The 23,679-nt window shown below is 38.5% G+C and overlaps 2 protein-coding genes across 3 annotated transcripts in view; one reads left to right on the plus strand and one right to left on the minus strand.

The window, feature by feature from the left end:
- LOC126100522 (biogenesis of lysosome-related organelles complex 1 subunit 2) overlaps positions 1–21,572 on the minus strand; it is a 68,899-nt gene extending 47,327 nt beyond the window's left edge. For both annotated transcript variants that reach the window (XM_049911134.1, XM_049911135.1), the window contains exons 1-4: positions 21,394–21,572; positions 21,187–21,317; positions 20,915–21,026; positions 8,511–8,643 (exon numbers count right to left, since the gene is read on the minus strand). In XM_049911134.1, the coding sequence (XP_049767091.1) occupies positions 8,511–8,643; positions 20,915–21,026; positions 21,187–21,317; positions 21,394–21,442 (425 nt within the window). In that variant the 5' untranslated portion in view covers positions 21,443–21,572. The remainder of the gene's footprint in view (positions 1–8,510; positions 8,644–20,914; positions 21,027–21,186; positions 21,318–21,393) is intronic.
- An 89-nt stretch (positions 21,573–21,661) lies between these two features.
- The window catches only part of LOC126100773 (uncharacterized), a 93,614-nt gene continuing 91,596 nt past the window's right edge, over positions 21,662–23,679 (plus strand). Inside the window, exon 1 of the mRNA XM_049911392.1 lies at positions 21,662–21,834. Within this exon, the coding sequence (XP_049767349.1) occupies positions 21,723–21,834 (112 nt within the window). The 5' untranslated portion in view covers positions 21,662–21,722. The remainder of the gene's footprint in view (positions 21,835–23,679) is intronic.

The raw sequence follows: 23,679 nt of genomic DNA on the forward strand, positions 1-23,679 counted from the left end.
AGGTAAGCAGCTTTCCTCAACAATCATCACTTGGAGAAAATTAAGACCCTTTTGTCATTGAGAAAGTTTTGAAATATTGCTATGGAGAAGAATGGTTAAGGTGAAGTGGACTGACAGACTTAAAAATGAAGAAGTAATGAAGGAAAAGGAAATAGGGGAGGAAAGAAGATTATTGGAAAAGATCAGAAAGTGGCAACTGTCCTGGCTGGGACACATACCACATATGAATTGTCTGCAACAAAAAGACACAGAGGGAAAAGTGGAAGGAATGAGAAGAAGGGTAGAAAGAGAAATGGAATAAGAGACAGCACCACAAGTTCAAAGAAGAAGAAGAAGAAGAAGAAGAAGAAGAAGTGAACAAATGCACACTTCACATCATTAGAGTACATAAACAGCTTCACAGGGCACTTCTGTGCAAAGATAAAGAAACATGGCAGCCATTAAGTGACCCTAATTCACAACTCTTGTGCTCTCCTACACCAGCAGTAGATGACAAAGACAATTCAATGCAAATATCATATTTGTCATGGTTTTGTGCACCAATGTTACAAATCAGAGGAGCACCACTACCATACAGACATCACTGGCTGGCAAACTGTCTCCTTTTCCAATGATGCAGTCACAGGAAGTCAATTTCAGATGAAGCATCCAGTTCACAAAATCAGATTGTTCTACGTTCTTTTCTATGATGGATAACAAGATTATTACAGTTGTTCTTATTTTTGATGAGTACAACTTTTTATTTTCTTTTTTTAAAGATTTAGTGAAAAACTTGTTCATGTGATGCTACATAAGATGTTACAGTATATATTACTGGCAGGGTATTATCTCTGAATGGCGCCTCATTGGAGTGTTACTATAAGGTAAATGACAAATACCAATTTACAAAGCCAAGCTGAAAACAAACTATTCAAGAAGGATCCCGAAGGTCTTCAGGCTTTAAGGACACCTTTGTAACAATCCTTACCAAATTATCACACACTAATAAAGTCAGATTAAATAGCAAATCACTTTCAACAAGTGAAAATTCTGTGATTACTACCACAGTAAAGATTAAATCAATAATCAGATAACCAGAGGACAATTAACACAACCATTTATCTAAACTTGAATGAAGTCAACCTGGCCCTCAGACCAGCAAAAACAGGTAAGCACCTGTCCTCAACAGTCATCACTTGGAGAAAATTAAGACCCTTTTCTCCTTGAGCAAGTTGGCGGTTCCAGAATTCTGATGCAGACTGGGTCCACTTCCTTAACATAATTCTTGAACAACAGTCATTCCACATACATGCGGAATGACTACTTTTAATAAATTGGTGGTTGTTTGCATGCAAATATGTGTATATGCTCATGCTCCCTAATGGTATTTGTGATTTATAATAATAATAATAATAATAATAATAAAAGCAATTATGATTAATTCTGCATTTCACAACCACAATACTAGAAGTAAAAATAATTTCCCAGGAAAGTAAATGCTGCATAAGTAAAATGTTTATATTAAACAGATCTTGATTTTGGCAGCAGAACCCCCCCCCCCCCCCCCCACACACACACACACACACACAGTCTGCTGTGATTAGCAAGACAATCAGTCTTTCCTTCTCTTCCCGTACGGTAAGTCTCCCCTGACCCACTGTTCTGGGTGACTTTCCCAAAATCTACCCCTTTTCCTAGACTTCTCCATTCTTTTTCCTTCACCCTTCTTCCTTCCCCTTCAACCCTTCTACCTGAAGGAGCCACTGGCTCCAAATGCTTGCCCAATCACAACAGTTGTTAGATCTTGATTTTGGCAGCATATGTAGGTAGTTTGTAGTGCTCAGTGTAAAATAAATGCTTTGTCTGAAGTATTACACCAAAACAACAGCTGAGTAATATAAGAGAAGGGACAATTGTTTTCCCCAAAGCAGCTGGTTTTCTACTAATATACTTAGTAAAGCAATCTAGAAGTACATCCCATAATTATCAGTAGATAATCACTAGTCATAACTTTCTGGTAAACTTTACAGAAGTAGCCACAAGTGGCCACTCCTGTCTCTTAATGTAAGAGTGTGACTCATTTCACATTGCTGAAATCTTTCCTTCATGATGTGATTTATGTAACATGACACACACATGAATGAATGAAACCACCTTGAAGTGACATTTTTAAAGTCCTTATCTGGCACAGGATCAAGGACAAAACAGACATTTATGATTCCACAGCAAAATGGATTTGGAACAGAGAAAGTTATGCTTCACTAACACTATAACTAACTTGCCATACACACAGTGGCTTTCAAAGGCATCAATGGGATCATTTTCTTTGACCTTCCAGTAACTTATGAAACTATATCATTACCTCCTCTTGGAGCAAGATATTATTTCAGTCAACTACTGTGTTACTTGCTTCTTTAATTCGGTTTCTCTGTTCAGTCTGAAAGACAAAGAAGCAGACTGCAAATGAGGTAGGAAGGCTTGACAAATGAAAGTGTTGTAAGCACCCTGTACTTCTTTTAATAGTATACACAGTTTATTTATTAGATTTATTATTAGTTTATGAGATTTGGGTGTCTTCTCCATTTACTTTATTGTTTCTGTTTTAATGTGCAACTTCAGTATTTGAGAAGGTCTATATTATTTAGCTGTTTCGGGTTTCAGTTTTTATATGGTATAATAATGGAAAAGTATGCTGCTAATTTTAGTGTGTCTATTGCGGATTGCCAAAATGGACATGTGTGTGAATGAGAGAACAAACAAACAAGAAGCAGTGGAGTTAGAAATATTAATTAAAATAAATAAAGTAATTGGACATAAATAAAAGTGTGGCTCTTCCGGAGTTTATAATGTCAACATTAATTAGATAAAATAAGGTGACTCTATATCCCAAAACTATTTTCAGCATTCCTAGAAAAAGCAATGTCTAACCTGGATTGGATAACAAAGAGAATACTAATTCTGGTAAAGAAATTAAATAACCTGAGGTTTGTAGCTGATATTGTTCTATTTGCAAATAGTATAGAAGAACTTTATATTGGTTCGTAAACTCATGTTTGTCTGCTCTGAAGTTGGTCTAAAAATTAACTATGATAAAATCAAGATCGTGATAAAGAATTGACACTGGGAATATATCTGTTGGTAGTACACTTCTGCAAAGGGTCACAGAAAATGTCCACCTGGGTCAACTTGTAAATATGAAAGGAGGCTTAAAACCAGAAATATTTCACATATTAAATTGAGCTGGCAAGCTTATGAAACATACTCCTCAGTTTTAATTTTGAAGTCTAACATGTTGTCTGAGCTGAAGAAAATAGTTTTTGACCAACATATACTGCCAACAATAGCTTATGGCTGTGACTCATGGCATTAGATGAATTCACTGTCTGAAAACCAGCAGTGACCCAAAAAGGAATGGAAACATCAATTTTGAGCTACACAAAGAAAAGACAGAAAGAAAGTAGCTGATATCAAACGGACAACAAAGATCAGTGAGATAATGGAAAGAGTGGATACTTTGAAATCACAGTGGGCTGGTCATATCACTGGAAGAAAAAATGGCAGGTGGTCAAAACAAGTGCTAGATTGGACCACAAATTACTAAAACAGACCAAGGGGAAGACCACAGGACAGGCGGGGCATAGACTTACGAAAGGCAGCTGGACTGAATTGGCAGCAGGAAGCTCAAAATAGGTAGAAATGGCAGAACCTGCAGGGATCCTATGTTGTACTCCAAGTCAAAGACACCACGTCACCAAGTAATCGAACTGGCTGACGACGACGATGACAACCTTAACACAAGAAATGGGGAGGTCCTCCTCGGAATAAGGGAGAACATCAGATGTGGAAAACACTGACCAGCTGAAGGGATAGAATGTGTTAAAACATCTGGGAATAACTTCCTCAGCATTAAAGGGAGCTGCAAAGGGCAAAAACTGCAAGGGGGGGGGGGGGGGGGGGATTGCATTATGAAACAAATATTCAAAAATTTGGGTATAAATGCAGTTCTGAGCTGAAGATGTTACAAAAGGAAAGAAGAAGTGTGATCATGATTAGGGATAAGCTTGCTGTTACTAAAGTGAATAAACAATACAAAACTGTTAATGACTCTGATGTCTTCTTATTTAAAATTAGTCAAGACAGGAAAGAACATGTGAACCATTAGTCTTAGAATAAGCTTTACTATATCGCCTGTGGTCAAAATTCAACCAAGTGAGTTAGAGGACCCAACCTGTGATTAAAAAAAAAAAAAAACCTGTCTCTTAAAGTAATACACTCCACGTACAACTGTGACCAAAACTTTAGCCTCAGAACTGACCCACAGCAGATGTTGCATTGTAGCTATGAGTATTCTTGAAATAATTCTTTGATTTATCTTTAATTGTTTAAACATTTGATGCGAGTCCTTGGTACAGTGCGCTGAAAAACAAATTTTGTGTTAATGGTTGCAAATCAACTTTTTTCTTATGACAACATGAAGTAAAGTAACCTCAAATGTGAAATGACTTGCATTAAAAAATTTGGACAGCTAATTCATCAAACTGTGATTATAGGTCTCAAATTTGGAATTATGTTCAATGCACATTTAATGTATCTTTCAAGAGAATGATAGAATTACCATTATCAACATCCACATTATTCCTATTACTTTGTCTTTACAAAGTTCTCTCTCCAGCTCTTCATCTTTCAGTACCATCCATTAGAGTCCTTCTTTGAGGCATAGCCAATAACAAATATAGTTTCTGTATTATAAGGAAAGCCATAGCTATTCAAAATATGATTCTAACAAATATTGCTTCTTGCTCTCCATGGCTCCATTACTAAATTTCATTTTCCACTGCTGACAACATCAATGAAATAGGACTTGTAGCATTGCAGTTGCCCATTATGCGAATGTTACTGCAAATGAATCATCAGCTACACTTAAACATGAATGTCCCTACAATGCAATTTGCTGAAACATTGTTTCTTTGTTATGTCATTTCTACCACAGCTTGTGAAAAGTAAATGTGTAGAAGTTAGTAGCACCTCTACAGCAAGGTACCTTTTGAATTATACATGCTTCATTGGCCTCGTTGTATAATTAATTTTAAAAATTGGTACTTCAGTTTTCAGTATTCATGTATTAATATTTTGATCATTGAATACAACAGATGTATTTTCATTATGAATGGCCAAGTTCCTACTACTGTCTCTAAGCAAAAATTGTCTTCCTAGTTCCTCGTCTTTCACTCTGACCTCTTAGCATTTTCCTTCTACACATAGACTTAAATAAACCTAGTTTCCATATAATAAGGGAAGTCTGAAGTTATAGTTATTCGAAATGCAGAAATTAAAAATTAGGAACTTACTTCAGATTTTCTGGTAATAACGGAAAATAATCACAAAGTTACTCTTACACACACACACACACACACACACACACACACACACACACACACAAAAGCCAATATACAACATTATTTACAGACTATATAACTATAATATTTTGATTTCCACTGTTGACAACATTTCTGACCTAGCTGTTGTTGCATTGTAGCTGCATGGAATTCCTGTATTACTGCAAATGAACCAGGTAAACATAGAACATCCATAGAATGCAATTTCATGAAACGCTGTTACTTTTGTGTGTAATTTCTATCATACCACTTGATCAATAAGCAGGACAGAAGTTGGTAAGCACTTCAAGTTTTCAATATTCACATATTCGAGATTTTAATGTGTGATAGAGAAGGTATCATCAAAATTATGAGTATGAAAGCATCTTCTTCTTTTTATCACTGTTAGTGGCTATTTACACAAGATTTTTTTTTTCTTTGTGCACATCTATGGAAAATTACCTTTCAAATTACGTAAGTTTTATTGGCCTCATTGGATAATTAATGTTTAAAAATTGGTACTTCAATTTTCATGTTCATGTATTAATATTATGATTACCGTGACAGTTGGGAATAACAGCAGTAATCGTGCAAAATTGTATGGTATCGACCACAAAAAACTGGTACTCTTATGATGTGTGGATCCTGTCTGTGTTCAACATTGATGCAAATAAGCAGTCTCTGCCATATGAACCAATTGCAACTGCTTCATCACCATTCAAACAGCATTACATTTGGCAAACAGTAGCTCTCTGATATATTCGAGAAGAATGCTGTTCAATACAGGAAGAATCACCTGGCACCAAATCCATTTAAAACACAGATCTGTGGTTTCTGCCTTCAGGAAAGATAAGCATTCTGAGCTCTAAGGCTCATCAGAATACTGAAGTATGCCTAAATAATGGGTGTTACTTTGGACTACACGCTGACTTACAATGGGCGCAGCTCTGAAATAACATCATACAATAACTGACATACTGTCCAGAAGACATAACTAGTGAATGTGATGACATCTGTCCCCATTTGGTATTCTTTTGCAGCCAAATATACAAGGTGTATAAAAAAGAATCATCTGATTAAAAAAAAAATCTTAACTATCGCGTTATCCGAGATACGTACGTGAACAACGTACTGTTGGAAAGAGAAAACTCAAGTTTTACATGCTTCCCACTAAGTAGAGCAGTTGTGCCCACTTCAGTTCTAATAAAAATGGTGTTGGGATAACAGAAAGCGTTCTGCATTCTAAGTTTTGCGCAGTGCAATTCAGTAATAACTGCTTAGTGTGACTTTCGTAATAAGTATGGTGTGGATCCTCCTACAGCACAGGAGATGATAGCATGAACAGTTCTGAGAAACAGGTTTGTGTATAGGCAAATCGCCGGACCATCCCCAAGTGTCTGACACAGACGAATGCATCCACCAGTTTCACAAGGAGTCCGCAGAAATCTGTGTTCGCTATGCAGCTCAACATGCCCCTGATGTCTGTCTGGCATGTGTTGCATCGATGTTTACACATGAAACCATACAAAATTCAGCTACTGTAAGCACTCTGTGAAGTGACAAACAACAACATTTAGAGTTCTGTAATTTTGTACTTGGCAAGATGGAGGATGAAATTTTTCTTCCACATTTAGCATTTAGTGATGAAGCATCATTCCATTTAAATGGAAAGGTGAACTGTCATAATGTGAGAATATGGGGTATGGAACAACTACATGAAGTTGTACAAATTTGATGTGTTTTGTGCAGCTTCACGGGAAAAGGTGTATGGCACATTTTTCTTTGCCAAGAACATTGTTATAGGGAGCACATATCTCGATATGCTTTAGAACTTTATTTCCCAAAGTTGGAGACTCATTTGAGAGACTTCATTTACCAACAGTATGGGGTACCACCACACTGGCATCTGAAAGTGCAGGAATTTTTAAATCAAAGAATTACTAAATGATGGATCAGTCACACTGGATCAAATGATTCAGCCTTACATTACTGGTCTCTAAGGTCACCAGACCTGACTGTATGTGATTATTTCTTGCAAGGGGTTTATAAAAGACTCTGTTTATGAGCCTCTGTTATAAAAAACAATGAATGAACTGAGACATTGCATAACAGCAGCTGTGGAAACTGTTACTCAAGACGTGTTCGCTGCAGTGTGAGAACAATTTGAATACCGCATTGATATATGCCATGCATCTCAAGGGAGGCATACTGAACACCTATGAAAAAGGTATGGAAGAAAAAGCTTTTAAGTTTTCCATTCATCAAAACCCAAAATTCATTGTATATGTGTATTAGTTCCAGAAATACAGACATGCCAAATTGGATGAGTCTCTTTGATATACCCTGTATATGCTCAGCACAAGCTACACCCAATGTGAATGCTGTGGATGTTGCCCTCCAAGACATTGTCTCATTCTGTTTTATGCCACTACACCACTGGAGAAACTGCACTGACTACCTATGTAGTACCACCTGAAATCTACCAGGAAATAGCAGCCAGTAGAGAAAAGGCTGCAGTTAAAATACTCAGACCCATCCCTCATTCAGATACCAGCAAGCACTGTCACATTTCAGAAAAAGGAATAGTTTCCTAAAATCATCAAAAGCACTTGTAACAAGATAGAGACCAAAAGTGGCTTGCTATGGATCAGAAACCTCACTAGTGTCTGATATCAATGCACAAGTTTCCTTCCAAGTACAAGCAACATTGGGTGACCTCAAGTTCCCTTGACAGACTGCAGTCAATCATCACAAGAGATAGTGCGAAGTTCAAAAAGTATGGCTTCAATGTAGAGTTCACACCACTAGAGAATGGAGAGGAGCAGACCACATACTGCAATGTTGTTCATGTACTGCTTCATACATAATAAAGAACCTCCTCACAGCAACACAAAAAGATGCCCTTGAAGCAACCAAGTTCAAGTACTAAGACAAACATTTTGTTTAATGGTAATTTTCTTTTCCTTGCATGCTGGCTGTAGATGTTTTTAATATACTGTAGGTATTAAATTGCTTCTGATGAATAAACTATAATCTTAATTGATAAAATAAATAGCTGTTGAGAAAAAGCTACCAGATCAGAATAATTTGCTAGTGATATGGAAATGACAAGAAGGAGCAAAGAGTCTGACAAATATTCATACTATGTGTATATACCTCTTTTCCAAATTTTTAAACTTTGCTTCAAGTCGCTTAGAGTAGGCATCTAACTTATAGGCAGCCTGTTCCAGTTTAGTAACACTGTCTTCTATTTGATCAATCTGCTCAAGGTATGGCTGCAGGCTCTTATCTGCAAACAATGGTAACAAAATATATTACACTTCTAGAATTTTCTGGAAAGTTTCCCAACAAATTGAAGTTTAATTTACTTGCAACTCCACTTTTCTTAACATATTTGAAATATTGAATAATATTTTTTTCAGTGATACATAACAAAAAACCAAAAGAGGAAATTTAACTGAAGCAAAATTCTGAGCAGTAAATTACACCTCAAAAAATGTATGGCAAATAATAGCAACTTCACTATTAAATACAGGATATCTTTTTGTCACACACATGTCCATATATCTGTGTGTGTGTGTGTGTGTGTGTGTGTGTGTGTGTGTGTGTGTGTGTGTGGCGGGGGAGGGGGGAGAACACGCACAAGCGAACTATCTTCCCCTCCCCTCTCGCTTGGAACAGCTACAGAAGAAGGGCCAATTTCAATTCCGTAGTCATTTCTTTCCTTTTCTCCAGCACTGTCATCTGTTCAATACATTTTTTCCTTATTGTTTTTGGACCATTTCAGACCAATTTTTCCCACTCTCCTGACTTAGAATCCTCCTATATTAATAATTTCCCCCTAAACACTTCTCTGACAGTTGTTTCTACTGTCTTGCATAAATATAATGTCAAAAAACCAGTCTTCCTTTTCTCATTATTTCTAGTACATTTTCTACATTCTGATAAATTTCATCATTACTTTGTAATTTCCAACTTTCAACAGTTTTCCATGGACCTAACATTTTCCTAATGATTCACCTTTCCCATATTTTTAATATATCTAAATTATAGTTTTATATCTAAAAAGAAAGATGATGAGACTTACCAAACAAAAGCGCTGGCAGGTCGATAGACACACAAACAAACACAAACATACACACAAAATTTAAGCTTTCGCAACAAACTGTTGCCTCATCAGGAAAGAGGGAAGGAGAGGGAAACATATGTCTGCTTGTGTCTGTATATGTGTGGATGGATATGTGTGTGTGTGCGAGTGTATACCCGTCCCTTTTTCCCCCTAAGGTAAGTCTTTCCGCTCCCGGGACTGGAATGACTCCTTACCCTCTCCCTTAAAACCCACATCCTTTCGTCTTTCCCTCTCCTCCCCTCTTTCCTGATGAGGCAACAGTTTGTTGCGAAAGCTTGAATTTTGTGTGTATGTTTGTGTTTGTTTGTGTGTCTATCGACCTGCCAGCGCTTTTGTTTGGTAAGTCTCATCATCTTTCTTTTTAGATATATTTTTCCCACGTGGAATGTTTCCCTCTATTATATTCATATAAATTATAGTTTTAATTTATTTACTGCCATATTCTGTTGATCCTTTTATGTGGACCAACTTAAATAAAATCCAAATGTAAATTACACAGAAAAGGTAACAAGGAGAAATACAGTCAACTTACAAAAACAGTTGCAGGAAAAATAAAAACAGAAAATTAGAAGTTTAAATCGAACAATGGAAAATTCAGGTTGGGATGTAACAATATTATGAGGGGGAAAGATGCCACTCACCATATAGTGTAGATGTGCTGAGTCGCAGATGACAACAAAAAGATTTTCATATTTAAAACTTTCGGCCAGTGGCCTTTGTCAACAACACACACACACACACACACACACACACACACACACACACACACTACTGCAGTCCCAGGCAACTGAAACCAAACTGTGAGCAGCAGCACCAGTGCATGATGGGAGTGGAGACTGTGTGGGGGAAAGGAAGAGGAAGGGGGCAGAGAGGGGAAGGGATGTATGGTAGGGATGGCGGACAGTGAAGTACTGCAGGTTGGGCGGCGTGCAAGGGAGAGGTGCTGGTGGGGGGAGCGGAGTAGTGGTAAAGGAGAGACATACAGAGAAATAGAGAAAAATAAAGAAACCAGGAAAAAGAAAAAACTAGAAGTTTCTGTGCCCGCCTTCTGTCACATAGAACACCTCTATTCAGCAGTCCAATTCTGTCCCTACCCAACACGGCGTATCAAGAGTGGCAGTAAGCACAGCAGCAACAATGTGGTGTCACAAATCTCCAAGATTCTGTGGCAGAGGTGCAACATAAATGCTATCCTTGATGTAACTCGATAATAAAAAATTGTAAGGCATCAAGTGCAGGGACCATGGTAGTCATTCAAGTAGCACAACACAACCTATCCAGCGATGTGGCAACATCTCATTTTGGTAATCAACTTTCTCAGACTCCCGGACATGTTCAACAGCTGCATGTAGATTCTGTGTCCACCACATACCTATAGTGTTGGCTAACCTTTCCCGAAAGATGAAAAATAGCTTGATCACTGAATGTTAAATTGCTTATGAAGTCATCTTTTTCAAGACAGTTCTGCATTGATATGGTCATCGTGGCTTATAGCTTGAAGGAGCCACAATTTGTATGGCTTCACTCTTAATTATTAACTATTTTTTGCACTGTTGGTCGACAGATGTTCAATTCTGCACTACCTGGAGAGGTAGACATGGGATTTTGCAACATCATGTCCCTCACATGGTTCACTATCTGTTCTGACTCGCCCAGTCAGCCCCAACATTCACTAGGCTGTTGTAAACTGGTGGTGTCTTGTGAAACATGTCACAGAAAGCTCTTTGCACACTCACTACGAATTGGCACTAAGCAAATTTGAACACATAAAATGCTTTCACTGCCTTGTTTGCGGCTGTTTTCAGTGGTGTCCATGTCTGGTTTTGCAAACTAACTTACTGGCACCATCTAAAGAGGAAAAGAACAGCACACAGAGTTCCTCTTTCACAAACCGTAGCATTTGTTACACTCTGTTTAGCCATTTACCAATACAATTTATTAAAAATGTTTTATATAATGATAACAGTAAGTAAACTGCTATGGCAGATGCAAATAAAAACAAAAAATTGATGAGTCAGCCACTGTTCAATAAAATAAAAAACTGTACAATAAACTTTATTCTGGAACATTGAGAAGAGACAAGACTTCAAAACAAGTCATTCTCAACTAAAACAGAAGTAAAGTTTCCAGAAATTTAAAACTAACTACTTCTCAGAATATAAAATTCCTGCCACTAAAATGAGAAACACTAAAAAATGTATGCCACAGGCATGACAAAAAGGTGTATCTTCCTGCTGGAGTGAGTCTGTTGTATTACATTGGAACTACAATATTTAAAAATAAAACTGTGTCAATGCCACTATTCTGCCTCTATGGATGAAAAGAGGAATATCTCAGCAGGGAAACTGCTTCCACAATCAGCAGCTAGTTTTCTCTCACCTTCTGTCTCCTATGATGAATTGCTTTCTTATGCAATATTCAAATTAGGGTTGTAGCAAAACAGCACATTTCTGAGCTGTGTATTCCTCACAAACCTCTTTGACTGCTGTAACAAGCTGCTTGTTTTCCTGGGCCCCCTGTAGCCTGGTACTTACCAGAAAACTGTAACTTTCCTAGTGGGAGAATTAATTGTAAATTATTTGTATCTTTTCTCTACTGTGTAGATGTCTTTACTCTGGGGAAGACCCTTAACCAGTATGAAGACAACAAACAAAAAATAGGAAGGGCTACAACTTGCCTACAGCTCACTGATGGATGAAGCATAAAAATGTTTAACAGCCCAAAAAATTAGGAGCTCAAAAAATCAGGGCATCTCTTCAGCCATCTCCACTTTTTATACACAAATCAAAAAAAGTTTTGCATCACCTCAGTTCTGAAAGTTACGGAACCTGTACAGAAAACTGGAATAAAGATCAACATAAACATCATTTCCACCTTTTTTTATTGCCCATGAAAAAAAACTACACATTGCATGTTGTATCACTATACTGCGAGACCTTTAGAGGTGGTGATCCAGATTGCTGTACACACTGGTACCTCTAATACCCAATAACAGGTCCTCTTGCATTGATGCATGCCTGTATTTGTGTGGCATACTATCCACAAGTTCATCAAGGCACTGTTGGTCGATATTGTCCCACTCCTCAACGGCGATTCGGCATAGTTCGCTCAGAATGGTTGGTGGGTCACATCGTCCATAAACAGCCCTTTTCAATGTATCCCTGGCATGTTCAATAGGGTTCATGTCTGGAGAACATGTTGGTCACTCCAGTCGAGCGATGTCATTATCCTGAAGGAAGTCATTCACAAGACGTGCATGATGGGGGCGTGTATTGTCGTCCTCGAAGACGAATGCCTCGCCAATATAGTGCCGATATGTTGCACTGTCGGTCGGAGGATGGCATTCATGTATCTTACAGCCATTATGGGGTGTTCCATGACCACCAGTGGTGTATGTCGACCCAACATAATGGCACCCCAAAACAGCAGGGAACTTCCACCTTGCTGCACTCACTGGACATTGTGGCTAAGGCGATCAGCCTGATCGGGTTACCTCCAAACATGTCTCCGATGATTGTCTGGTCGAAGGCATATGCGACACTCATCGGTGAGCAGAACATGATGCCAATCCTGAGTGGTCTACTCGGCATGTTGTTGGGCACATCTGTACCGTGCTGCATGGTGTCGTCATTGCAAAGATGGACCTCGCCATGGACATCAGGAGTGAAGTTTTGCATATTGTAGCCTATTGCTCACAGTTTGAGTTGTAACACAACGTTCTGTGGCTGCACAAAAAGCATTATTCAACATGGTGGCATTTCTGTCAATGTTCCTCTGAGCCATAATCCATAGATAGCAGTCATCCACTGCAGTAGTAGCCCTTGGGCGGCCTGAGCGAGGCATGTAATCGACAGTTCCTGTTTCTCTGTATCTCCATGTCTGAAGAACATCGCTTTGGTTCCTTCCAAGATGCCTGGACACTTCCCTTGTTGGGAGCCCTTCTTGGCACAAATTAACAATGCAGATGCAATCAAACCGCAGTACTGACTATCTAGGCATGGTTGAACTACAGACACAAGCCAGTTTTCTCCTTCCTGGTGGAATAACTGGAACTGATTGGCTATCAGACCCTCTCTGTCTAATAGGCGCTGGTCATGCTTGGTTGTTTACATCTTTGGGTGGGTTTGGTGACATCTCTGAACAATCAAAGGGACTGTGTCTGTGATACAATATCCACAGTCAACGTCTTATCTTCAGAAGTCCTGGGAACCAGGGTAATGCACAACTTTTTTTGCTGTGTGTAATGAAACTGAACGCAGGAACACACACACACACACACACACGGAAGATGAGGATATTTTATGTCTCATCAATGATTGTCATTAAAGATTGTAGGCACGGATGGGTAAGGAAACCAGTCACTTTCATTTCAAAGGAAACATCCTGCTCTAATCAAGACTGAATAATAACAGAGCATTATAGTACAAAGTGCAGAGATATACTACAAATCGTAGACCTTGCCATGGTGGGGTGGACACATGCCTCAACTACACAGACAGCGATGTCATGAGTGATACCACATCAGAGGGTTATCTGTGGAGAACTCAGACTAACACAGTCCCTGAAGAGAGACAGCAACCTCTTCAGTGGTTACTGGAGCAACAGTTTGTATTATTGACTCATCTGGCTTTGTAATATTAGCCAGCATGGCCTCATTATGATGGTACTGCCAATGCCTGAAACTAAGGAGAAACTACAGCTATTATATTTCTCCATGAAATGCAGCTCTACCGTATGGCTTAATGATGAGAGCATCCACTTGAGTAAAATTTTCCAGAGGTAAAATAGTCCCCTATTCAGATCTCCAAGAGGATGTTGTCAGCAGGAGAGAGACGAAAAAAATAAAAATAAAAACTGGCAGGTCAGAGCATGAGAATTTAGATTATTAATCCAGCAGAAAAGTAAGAGAGCTTAAAAAGAAAAATGGATAGCTTGAAGTTAGATATAGTGGGACCTAGGCAAGTGCAGTAGCAGGAAGAACAGTACATCTAGTCTTATGAGTACAGGGTTATCATCACAAAGTTAAATAAGGGTAATGCAGAAGTAGTTCTAATAATGAATAATAAAATAAGACTGTGGGTAAGCTGCTCTAACAACATGCAGTATTAGTTGGAGATGACTTTAATTTCCTGAGCACAGACTGGGATGTCTGTGGATTCACTGCATATGGTATGGACAGTCAGTCTTGTGAAGTACTTTTAAACATGTTTTCCAAAAACTGCCTTAACAACTAGATCGACAGCCCACATGCAGTGTAAATATTGTAGGCCTTGTACCTACAAACAGGACTGACTTTATCGACAGTGTCAGTGTAGAGGCAGGGAATAGTGATCAAGATACCACAGTGACAACAGTTAATAAAGTTAAATAAGTCCATCAGTAAGCCAGGAGTGTATTTATGCTAGAAAAAGTGGCTAAGCTGTTATTAGCATCCCACTTAACCAATGAATGGACAGACGTCAAGGAATTGTGGTCAAAATTTACACCGATTTTTAATGATGCTCTGGTGATGTACATGCCAAGTTACAGGATTAAGGATGGAAAAGATCCTCCATGGTTTAATAATCAGATTTGGGAAATGCTGAGGAAACAGAAACTGTTCCACTCTTGATTCAAAGAACTTGCAAATGTTGACAGGTAAACATTAGCATAAATTTGTGTGTCAATATCAATGTGAATGCATACAACAACTTCCACTGCCATACCTTAGCAAAAGATCTTGCTGAGAACACAAGAAAATTGTGGTTGTATGTAAAATCACTAAGCAGGTTGACAGTATCTAACCAGTCACTCATCAACCAGACTGGTGTGGCAACAGAAGACAGCAAAGGGAAAGCTGAAGTTTTAAAATTATCATTTAACAAATCATTCATCCAGGGGAATCACACAAACATACCATCATTTGCCTGTCGCTAAGACTCCCTCTTGGAGGACATAAAAACAGGCGTACCTGGCATAGAGAAGCAACCGAAAAAGTTGAAAACAAGTAAATCATCAGGTCCAGATGAAATTCCAATTCAGGTTTACAGAGAGTAGTCTGCGACACTGGCCCCTTAGTTAGCTTGCATTTATCACAACTGTCTTGCCCAGGGCAAAGTCCCAAAAGACTGGGGAAAAAAAACACACAGTTGACTTCTGTATATAAGACGGGTAAAAGAACTGACCCAAAAATTATAGACCAATATCCTTAACATCAGTTTGTACTGGAATTCTAGAACATATTCCGAGTTCAAACACAATAAATTTCCAAGACACTGAAGAGTTTATGTCAACAAATCACCATAATTTTAAAAGCACCGCTCATGTGAAATACAGCTTGTTCTTTTCTCACATGATATGCTGCAAAATGTGGATCAAAGGAAACAGGCAAATTTCACATTTCTAGATTCCAAAAACTTTTGAGATGGTACCCCCACTACGACTGTTTAGGAAGATACAAGCATACACAATAGTTTCCCCACATATGTGAGTGGCTCGAAGGCTTCTTAAGTCATAAAACCCATTACATAGTTCTTGATGGTCAGTGTTCATCAGAGACAAGGATATTATCAAGAGTGCCCCAGGGAAGTGTGATAGGGACACATTTTCGCAAGATAGAACCACTATTATTTTCTATATACTTCAGTGATACAGCAGATAGGGTGGTCAGCAATCTGTGGTTATATGCTGATGAAGCTGTGGTGTACGGGAAGGTGTCAAAGATGAGTGACCATTGGATGAGACAAGGTGCCTTAGAAAAAATTTCTAGTTGGTGTGATGACTGGCAGCTGGCTCAACATATAGAAAAATCTAAGTTAATATGGAGTGGGAAAAGCATACTCACCATGTTCGGATACAACATTGGCAGTGTCCTGCTTGACACTGTCACATAATTTAAATATCTGGACGTAGTGTTGCAAAGCGATATGAAATAGAACAAGCAGACGAGGATTGTGGCAGGGAAGGCAAACATCAACTTTGATTTATGGGGAGAATTTTAGGAAAGTGTGCTTCATCAGTAATGTGACCTATTGTTAAGTACTGCTCAAGTGTTCGGGATCTGCACCATGTCGGATTAAAGTAAGACTTTGAAGTAATTAAGAGTCATGGGAATCCCTGAAGGGAAGGCGATGTTCTTTTTGAGGAACACTATTGAGAAAATTCAGAGAACCAGAGCTTGAAGCTGTCTGTAGATAACTCCTACTGCTGCCATAATACATTTCATGTAAGGACCACAAAGGTAAGATATGCAAAATTGGGGCTCATTCAGAGGCATATAGCAATTAGTTTTCCTTTGCTCTATCTGCAAGTGGAACAGGAAAGCGAATGACTAGTAGTGGTACTACAGAATATATATGTAGATGAACAACAACTTAGGCTGTTTGCAGCTGATGCTGGGGTATATGGTGGGGGACGGGGTGTTGTCCTTGAATGACTATACGAGGATACAAAATGTCTATGACAGAATTTCTAGTCAGTGTGATGTAGGGGCAGCTTGCTCTGAATGTAGAAAAATGTAAGTTAATGTGGATGAGAAGGAAAAACAATCATATAATGTTCGAATACAGAATTAGCAATGTGTTGCTTAACATAGTCACACTGATTAAATATCTATGCGTAACACTATAAAGTGGTATGAAATGGAATGAGTATGTCACATTGGTGGTCAGGAAGTCAAATGCTCGACTTCGTTTTATTGCAAGACTTTTGGGAAAGTGTAGCTCATTTATAGATGAGATGGTCTATAGAATGCTAGTGCAACCCATTCTTGAATTCTGCTCGAGTGTATGTGATCCCACCAGGTATGATTAAAGAAAGATTTCTCTCAGATAGTGGCACGTGAAGTGCCCTCCGCCACACACCGTTTGGTGGCTTGTGGAGTATAAATGTAGATGTAGATGTAAAGGAAGATATCTAAACAATTCAGAAGCATTCTGCTAGATTTGTTACCAGTAGGTTCAATCAGCACGAAAGTATTACGAAAATGCCTTATGAACTCCAATCAGAATCCCTGGACAGAAGTTAACATTCTTTTTGTGAGGCACTATTGTAAAAATTTAAAGAACCAGCATTTGAGGCCAACTGCAGATCTATTCTACTGCCACCAATGTACATTTTGCATAAGGACCACAAAGATAAGACAAGAGTAATTAGGGCTTGTATGGAAATTAGGGCTCGTATGGAAGCATATAGACAGCCATTTTTCCCTGGTCTACTTGTGAGTGAAAGAGGAAAGGAAATGACTCGTAGTAATATGTGGTAGCCTCCAATATGCACCTTACAGTGGGTTGCGGAGTATCTATGTAGATGTAGATAGCGGGCACATTATTGTAACCCACATAGATGCGAAACCAAAACCCACAACATTATTACAAGCTTATATACCTACTAGTTCTTCAGATGATGAAGAGATTGAAAGAATTGATGATGAGATCCAGGCAGATAGTTAAGAGACAGACAAAAATAGGAGAGAAGGAAAAATAAGCATAGTGCCAAAATATTTGTCTTCCTCAGGAGAAATCCCGCCTTAATAATGGCCTCAATTCAGCAAGGAAGGGAGTCTACATGTTTCTTCAATTAAGCTGTATCCCGCTGAAGATATGTATTGATGAATGAGCTGAAAATTTGTGTCGATGCTGATTACTATGTTTCACTTGCTGTTTCAAATAATCTCAGATAGTTTCTATGGGGATTGAGACTGGGTGATTTAGCAAGCTAGTCAAGGTATGATAAGAGTGCCTGATTTTTTGCCAAACCAGAAGTGTATGTGTACAGCCCTGTGAATACAACTGCTGTCATCTTGGAAGACAGGAATGTCCACAGCACATTCATCATGAAGATGTTGAAGACAGGGCAGGACTTTGTCAACAATGTTGAAATAAGAACCTCCTAAATGTTGAAATAAGAATCCTTGGGTGTCAATGGAAGCATCCGATTCCACCAGTCTGCTTTTACCCATGACGTAATGGAGTGGTGTGTGACGTCATTGTGGCATGGAGTTTTTGAGTAGGTTGTGTTTGTAGATGTGTTGTACTTGACAGTGGCCTCTGGTGGTGGAAGTGGATGTGCTGAGTTTAACTTGTGGTATTGGATTCATCTGAGTTTTGGTTGTCATCATGCTAATGTGGTTTTGAGTTTAGGTAATTGGCGCGGTAATGCGAGTTGTGGAATTGTTTTCAGTGAGTGATTAAGGTTCTTTTTGTTTATGTGTTTGGTATTTTTGTTAGGTGTGATTAGTTTGGTGTTGGTTGTGCAGAAACAAGTCTAATTTCTTTTTATTGTTTTTTCATTAGGTATGGATCTGATGTGAAGTTTCAGCCTTCGTTGGTAAGTAATTTTTGTTTTGGTTTTATTGTATAGTAATTATTTGTTTTGGGATGGTACAGATTTTCTTTTATTGTTGTATATTTAGCTTGTCCTGCCCTAAACCCCCCATTTTCCATGATTGTCCCATTGGTTTCATTTTATTTTTGGAGTGAAACGTTACTGTGTCATTTTTGTTTTTGTTCACATTTGTTGGCATTGGTCTGTAGCGACGTCATTGTCATCATTTTGTATAAGCTGGAAGTAGCTGTATCTGTCATACTGATGACTTCATGGGTCAAAGCAGACAAGTGGAATTGGATGCTTCTGAAATGCCAAATCCTTGTTCGTGCTCACTGTAACCTGAAAGAGTAGGCCTAAGTCATGTTGTAAAAAACATTCACAGAACCTCACAGAACTGCCTCTAGGCTGAACTATATCCCCCACACATTGTTGTTTAAGGATCTCATTGGCCTGTCAACGCACTGAACATTTTGCATTATTTAAAAAGGCAAAATTGTAAAGTCAGACAACACTACATGACTACATGCCTCCAATGAGTCAGTGTTTGTCCTATTTCTATGCTGTTTGAAGATGTGCAGCTTTATTTACCATTGTGTGTAAAGGCCTTTTGTGAGGTACCCAACTCCAAATGTTCACTGCACTCTGTTCCCTTCTCAATGTTCATTCATAAGCAGCTGAGATGGATTCACTGACAGAAGAAATTCATGCTGGGTATCAAACCAGTTGTCACTGACAGAGAGTTTAACACTTGTCTCTGATCCTAGATGGTTACGAACATAATATTATCACTACTCTTACGTTGTGTTATGTGGCTTTCCTTTTAGACACTTTGGAGGGTCCAGTTTGATACATCAACACAGGGGATAGCTTCAATCATAGTGTGGTCATACGCTTGTCCAAACATGACGGTGCACTCCTGCTGTTCTGTCACGTTGCCATGTCAACCACTCTTACTGTTTTGATTCCATACAACCGACTGGCTTACACACACAACACTTCATGGCAATGGCTTAAGTCAGCAGTGGATGGTTACATAATCATCTAGTATTAGTTCTTCACCAGCTACAGTACTCCAAAGTGATCAGTGCACTCTTTTTAAGGATGTGACTAACATTTAATGTGATGATTTTAATACAAGAACATGGACTGAGGAAAAGCAACGAAAGAGGAAGCTGCTTGGTACACATTTACACAGAGCATATTTTAATGGCGGGAAAAGCATTTATGAAAAAAAAAAAAAAAGAAAAAGAAAAACACACAAAATATAAATTTAAATGTTAAGATGTGCTTTTTGAAGGCAATTGTCTAGACTGTCCAGCCTTGTACGAAAGTGAAACATGGGTGATAAAAAATTCACACAAGAAGAGAACAGAAGCTTTTAAAATGTTGTGCTACAATAGAATGTTGAACATTAGACGATCATTCTGGATAACTTATGAGGCAGCATAGATTTGAACTAAAAAGAAAAGAAATGTATGCCTCAAAATTACTAAAAGAAGGAATTATAACAATAGTGGAAATCTCTGGATGGAAAGTATGTAAAATAAGGGAAAGGCAACAACTTACCTATAGAGGATTGGTGCACAGTGCTCAGAAAGAAGTAATAGAAGACAATTAGGGGGCCTAACACTAGCTTCCAAGCTATTGTTCTTTTCCTTTTAAGTATATATATACATTCACACAACACAACCACACAGACACCCAAGAGGGTGAGGTAAAAATGGTAGATGAACGTCATGACTCAACTACAGTAAACCGACTGAAATGGATGTGGGTTGCAGTAGTTACGTAGTGGTGAAGAATCTTGTGTAGGATAGACTAGCGTGGCGAGCTGCATCATACAAGTCTTCAGACTCAAGATGACAACGCCAGTGCACACTTAACATAATAATCCTCTCACTGTACAAGACCTACACTTTTATCACATCCAAGAGAGATAGAGATTATAGCCAAAATATGTAATCAATAAACGATTTAATGTTGAACAAGTGCAACAACGGGTGTCGTACCACTGGTCAAAACCCAAAAATCGCAAAACTGTTATCTGTTGCACAGGAGAAGTTGGCAAATTAGTCTCTGACATCAAGCAATAACAGCTTAATATATTACAGCATTATCTGCTTACGTTTCTCATTCAGTTCCGCCATAGTCTTCGAAACACTTCCAGCAATCTGCTTCATGTCAGCATATTTTGTAATCGTAGCACGATTCATCGCTTCCAGCAAACGATAATCGTCCTAAAAACATAACATAAATCAACCCTCAAGTTAAACGAGTGTATAAGGAATATAATGAACATATCGCACGTAATTTAACACTGTTATAAAGGCGAGTACATCCACGATCGAACATCGTTGTCACATGTATCACAACCTTGTGTATAAGAACACTACCTACCAATGTGGCTGTCAGCTCTCCATACAAATAATCTGCCGTTTTCTGGAACATGTTTGTGGCAAGGCGACTTAAGTTCGGATCGTGTGGGTCGAGGGCTTCAAAGCTACTTGTGCTTGTTGACAAAGTTGGCCCTGAAACACAATATTTATTAGGTAGGCTTACTTCCTTATTGTCACACGCCGCAAAAGTTTATTTACTGTATCGTACCTCTTCTGGGTGAGTCTGTAACACCTTCACTATCACCTTCGTCAGTCATATTCAAAATAGCGCAGATTTTCTATTATTTACTTCTGCAACACTACTCGTACTCTCACGAACATACTTCTACCTTTATGCGATATAAACAAACAATTGCCCAGCTGGAAAGTGACGTCAGGTGACGTAAAGAGGGGCCAACGTGCATTTATTTACCAGAGATCACCGTTTGTTTCACACACTGCGATGTACAAAAAACATCTCTGCAAACGACTGAGGGATCCTGTCAGGTTGTTACAGAAATTTTTGTGGGGTCTAAAAGCCTTCATTTACCACTCGTAATGGAAGAAAGGATGAGAAGCAGACTTGATAAGCCTGTAACTTTGCATTTTGGTCCCTATTGGGCTTGGGGCACGATGAAACATCGGATACAACGTCTCTACGGTCTAATAAGTAATTACTAATTATTCATTCTCGTGACACTGGAATGTTATGTATATCTGCCACAGTGAACGTTTTATTTTTATTAAGTAGTTGGCACGTGCAGAGCTGGTTCTGTGCATAGATTCAACAACAACAACAATAGGATTACAAGGGATTAGCGAAATGTGCGGAGCGGCCATATTATACGCCAAAGGGTGCACAATTACAAAATGTTCGCTGTTGGAATATTCTGAGATACTACGCTGTGATTGAACGAATGTTTTGGAAAAACCCAACTTCGTCCGATCTGCGAAAGCTATCTTAGGGGAATGTAGCTTATAAATGAGAATACGTGTTTGGAGAGAGAGAGAGAGAGAGAGAGAGAGAGAGAGAGAGAAGAAAATAATGTTTGCATGTGACATGATAGTACGGGAAAGCGACCAAAATGGGGAACAGCTTGAGAGAAAAATAGATATTTCTGCAAACGTCATGCCCAATACTCCCAGAAAAATAGACTGGTTTTCCCTGCTCTCTCATGTAGGTAAGGAATGGTCTCCAGTAGATGTAGATGTAGGCAAGGCATCGCAGGCTTTCAATAGGAAACAAAGGATTTCAGAAAACGCAGGAAAGGGGGGAAACACTTTTTGTTAGGTATAGTCATGTAAGAGATGTAGGCCAGTTGTTACAGGAAGAACTAGGAAACAGGTATCAAGTCACAATTTTTTTCAAGTCAACAGCGAGATTTAGCTAAATGATGGAGAATATAAATTCTTTTTGCAAAGATTTTGGAAAGGAGGACGATGTAATAGTGGGTGGAGGAGGGAACAGTATGGACAGGAACAATGACTACAGTATTGAGAGTGACCTGATAAAGATAGCTTCAGCTACAAGCCATACAAATGTTCAGGTTGTTCCTTTTCTAGGCTCCTGTTGAACATCTCTGAGTCTAGTTAACATGGTTCAGCTTAAGTTGTGACGTAGTCATGCAGGAAGCCTGTGACCAATACTTGTTAAAAACATCAAACATCGAAAGATATAAAAAGTAATTTTTAACATCAAGAAATGTGTTAATTTTAGTGACCTAATAAAGCAGTGATATAAAATGTATTTACGGGTAACATAGATTTAAATCAACTGCTCATGTCAGGTGCTGAATCAAACAAAGATTTTGTTTGTTTTGATGCTGTTGAGAGGTGGGGTTTTACAAGACATGGGCAGTGTCTCAACAGGAATGGGAAAGGGTTGTGTTGAGTTGACAGCAGATTCATTAACGGGAAACACTAACACTCATGGGCATATCCCTGTAGCAACTAGTATGAAGGCAGTATCTTTTTCAGGGTAAATTTAGAATTCAGGCTATCATTATTAACAGAGGTAAAATCAACTGAAAATTTTGGGCCTAAAATGCATGGAGAAAGGAAGAGTTGCCACTTACATTATGAAGGGATGTAAACACTAAAATACTGATACCCATAGATTTTGCAGTGATCAGCCTTTTGAAGCACGTGCTGCAGTAGAATATTTTCATGGAAGTCAACAATAATAATGATAGTAATAATAATAGTCACAATATACTGGGCTTCATCTGGTGATTTTGAATTTTTTATGGAACATCTTGATGCTTTAATGAAATTGTTGACTTCCAAGCAGAATGGGGTAATATTCACTAAAAGAGCTTAATTTAAAATACCTATTCTAAAGTTATATTTGAGTCCCTTGCCAATTCATATAGTCTAGTTCCTCTGACATTGTTATAGATGCATCAAACTGCAAACCCATAGTGTAGTTTCTATGGTTAATGACCTCTCACAGTGCTGTGGTCAACTACTGATGTTCATTATTATGACGTAAATAAGAATAATTGGAAAACTACAA

Source organism: Schistocerca cancellata, chromosome 9 (assembly GCF_023864275.1).
Source record: "Schistocerca cancellata isolate TAMUIC-IGC-003103 chromosome 9, iqSchCanc2.1, whole genome shotgun sequence".
Classification (NCBI taxonomy): Eukaryota; Metazoa; Arthropoda; class Insecta; order Orthoptera; family Acrididae; genus Schistocerca; species Schistocerca cancellata.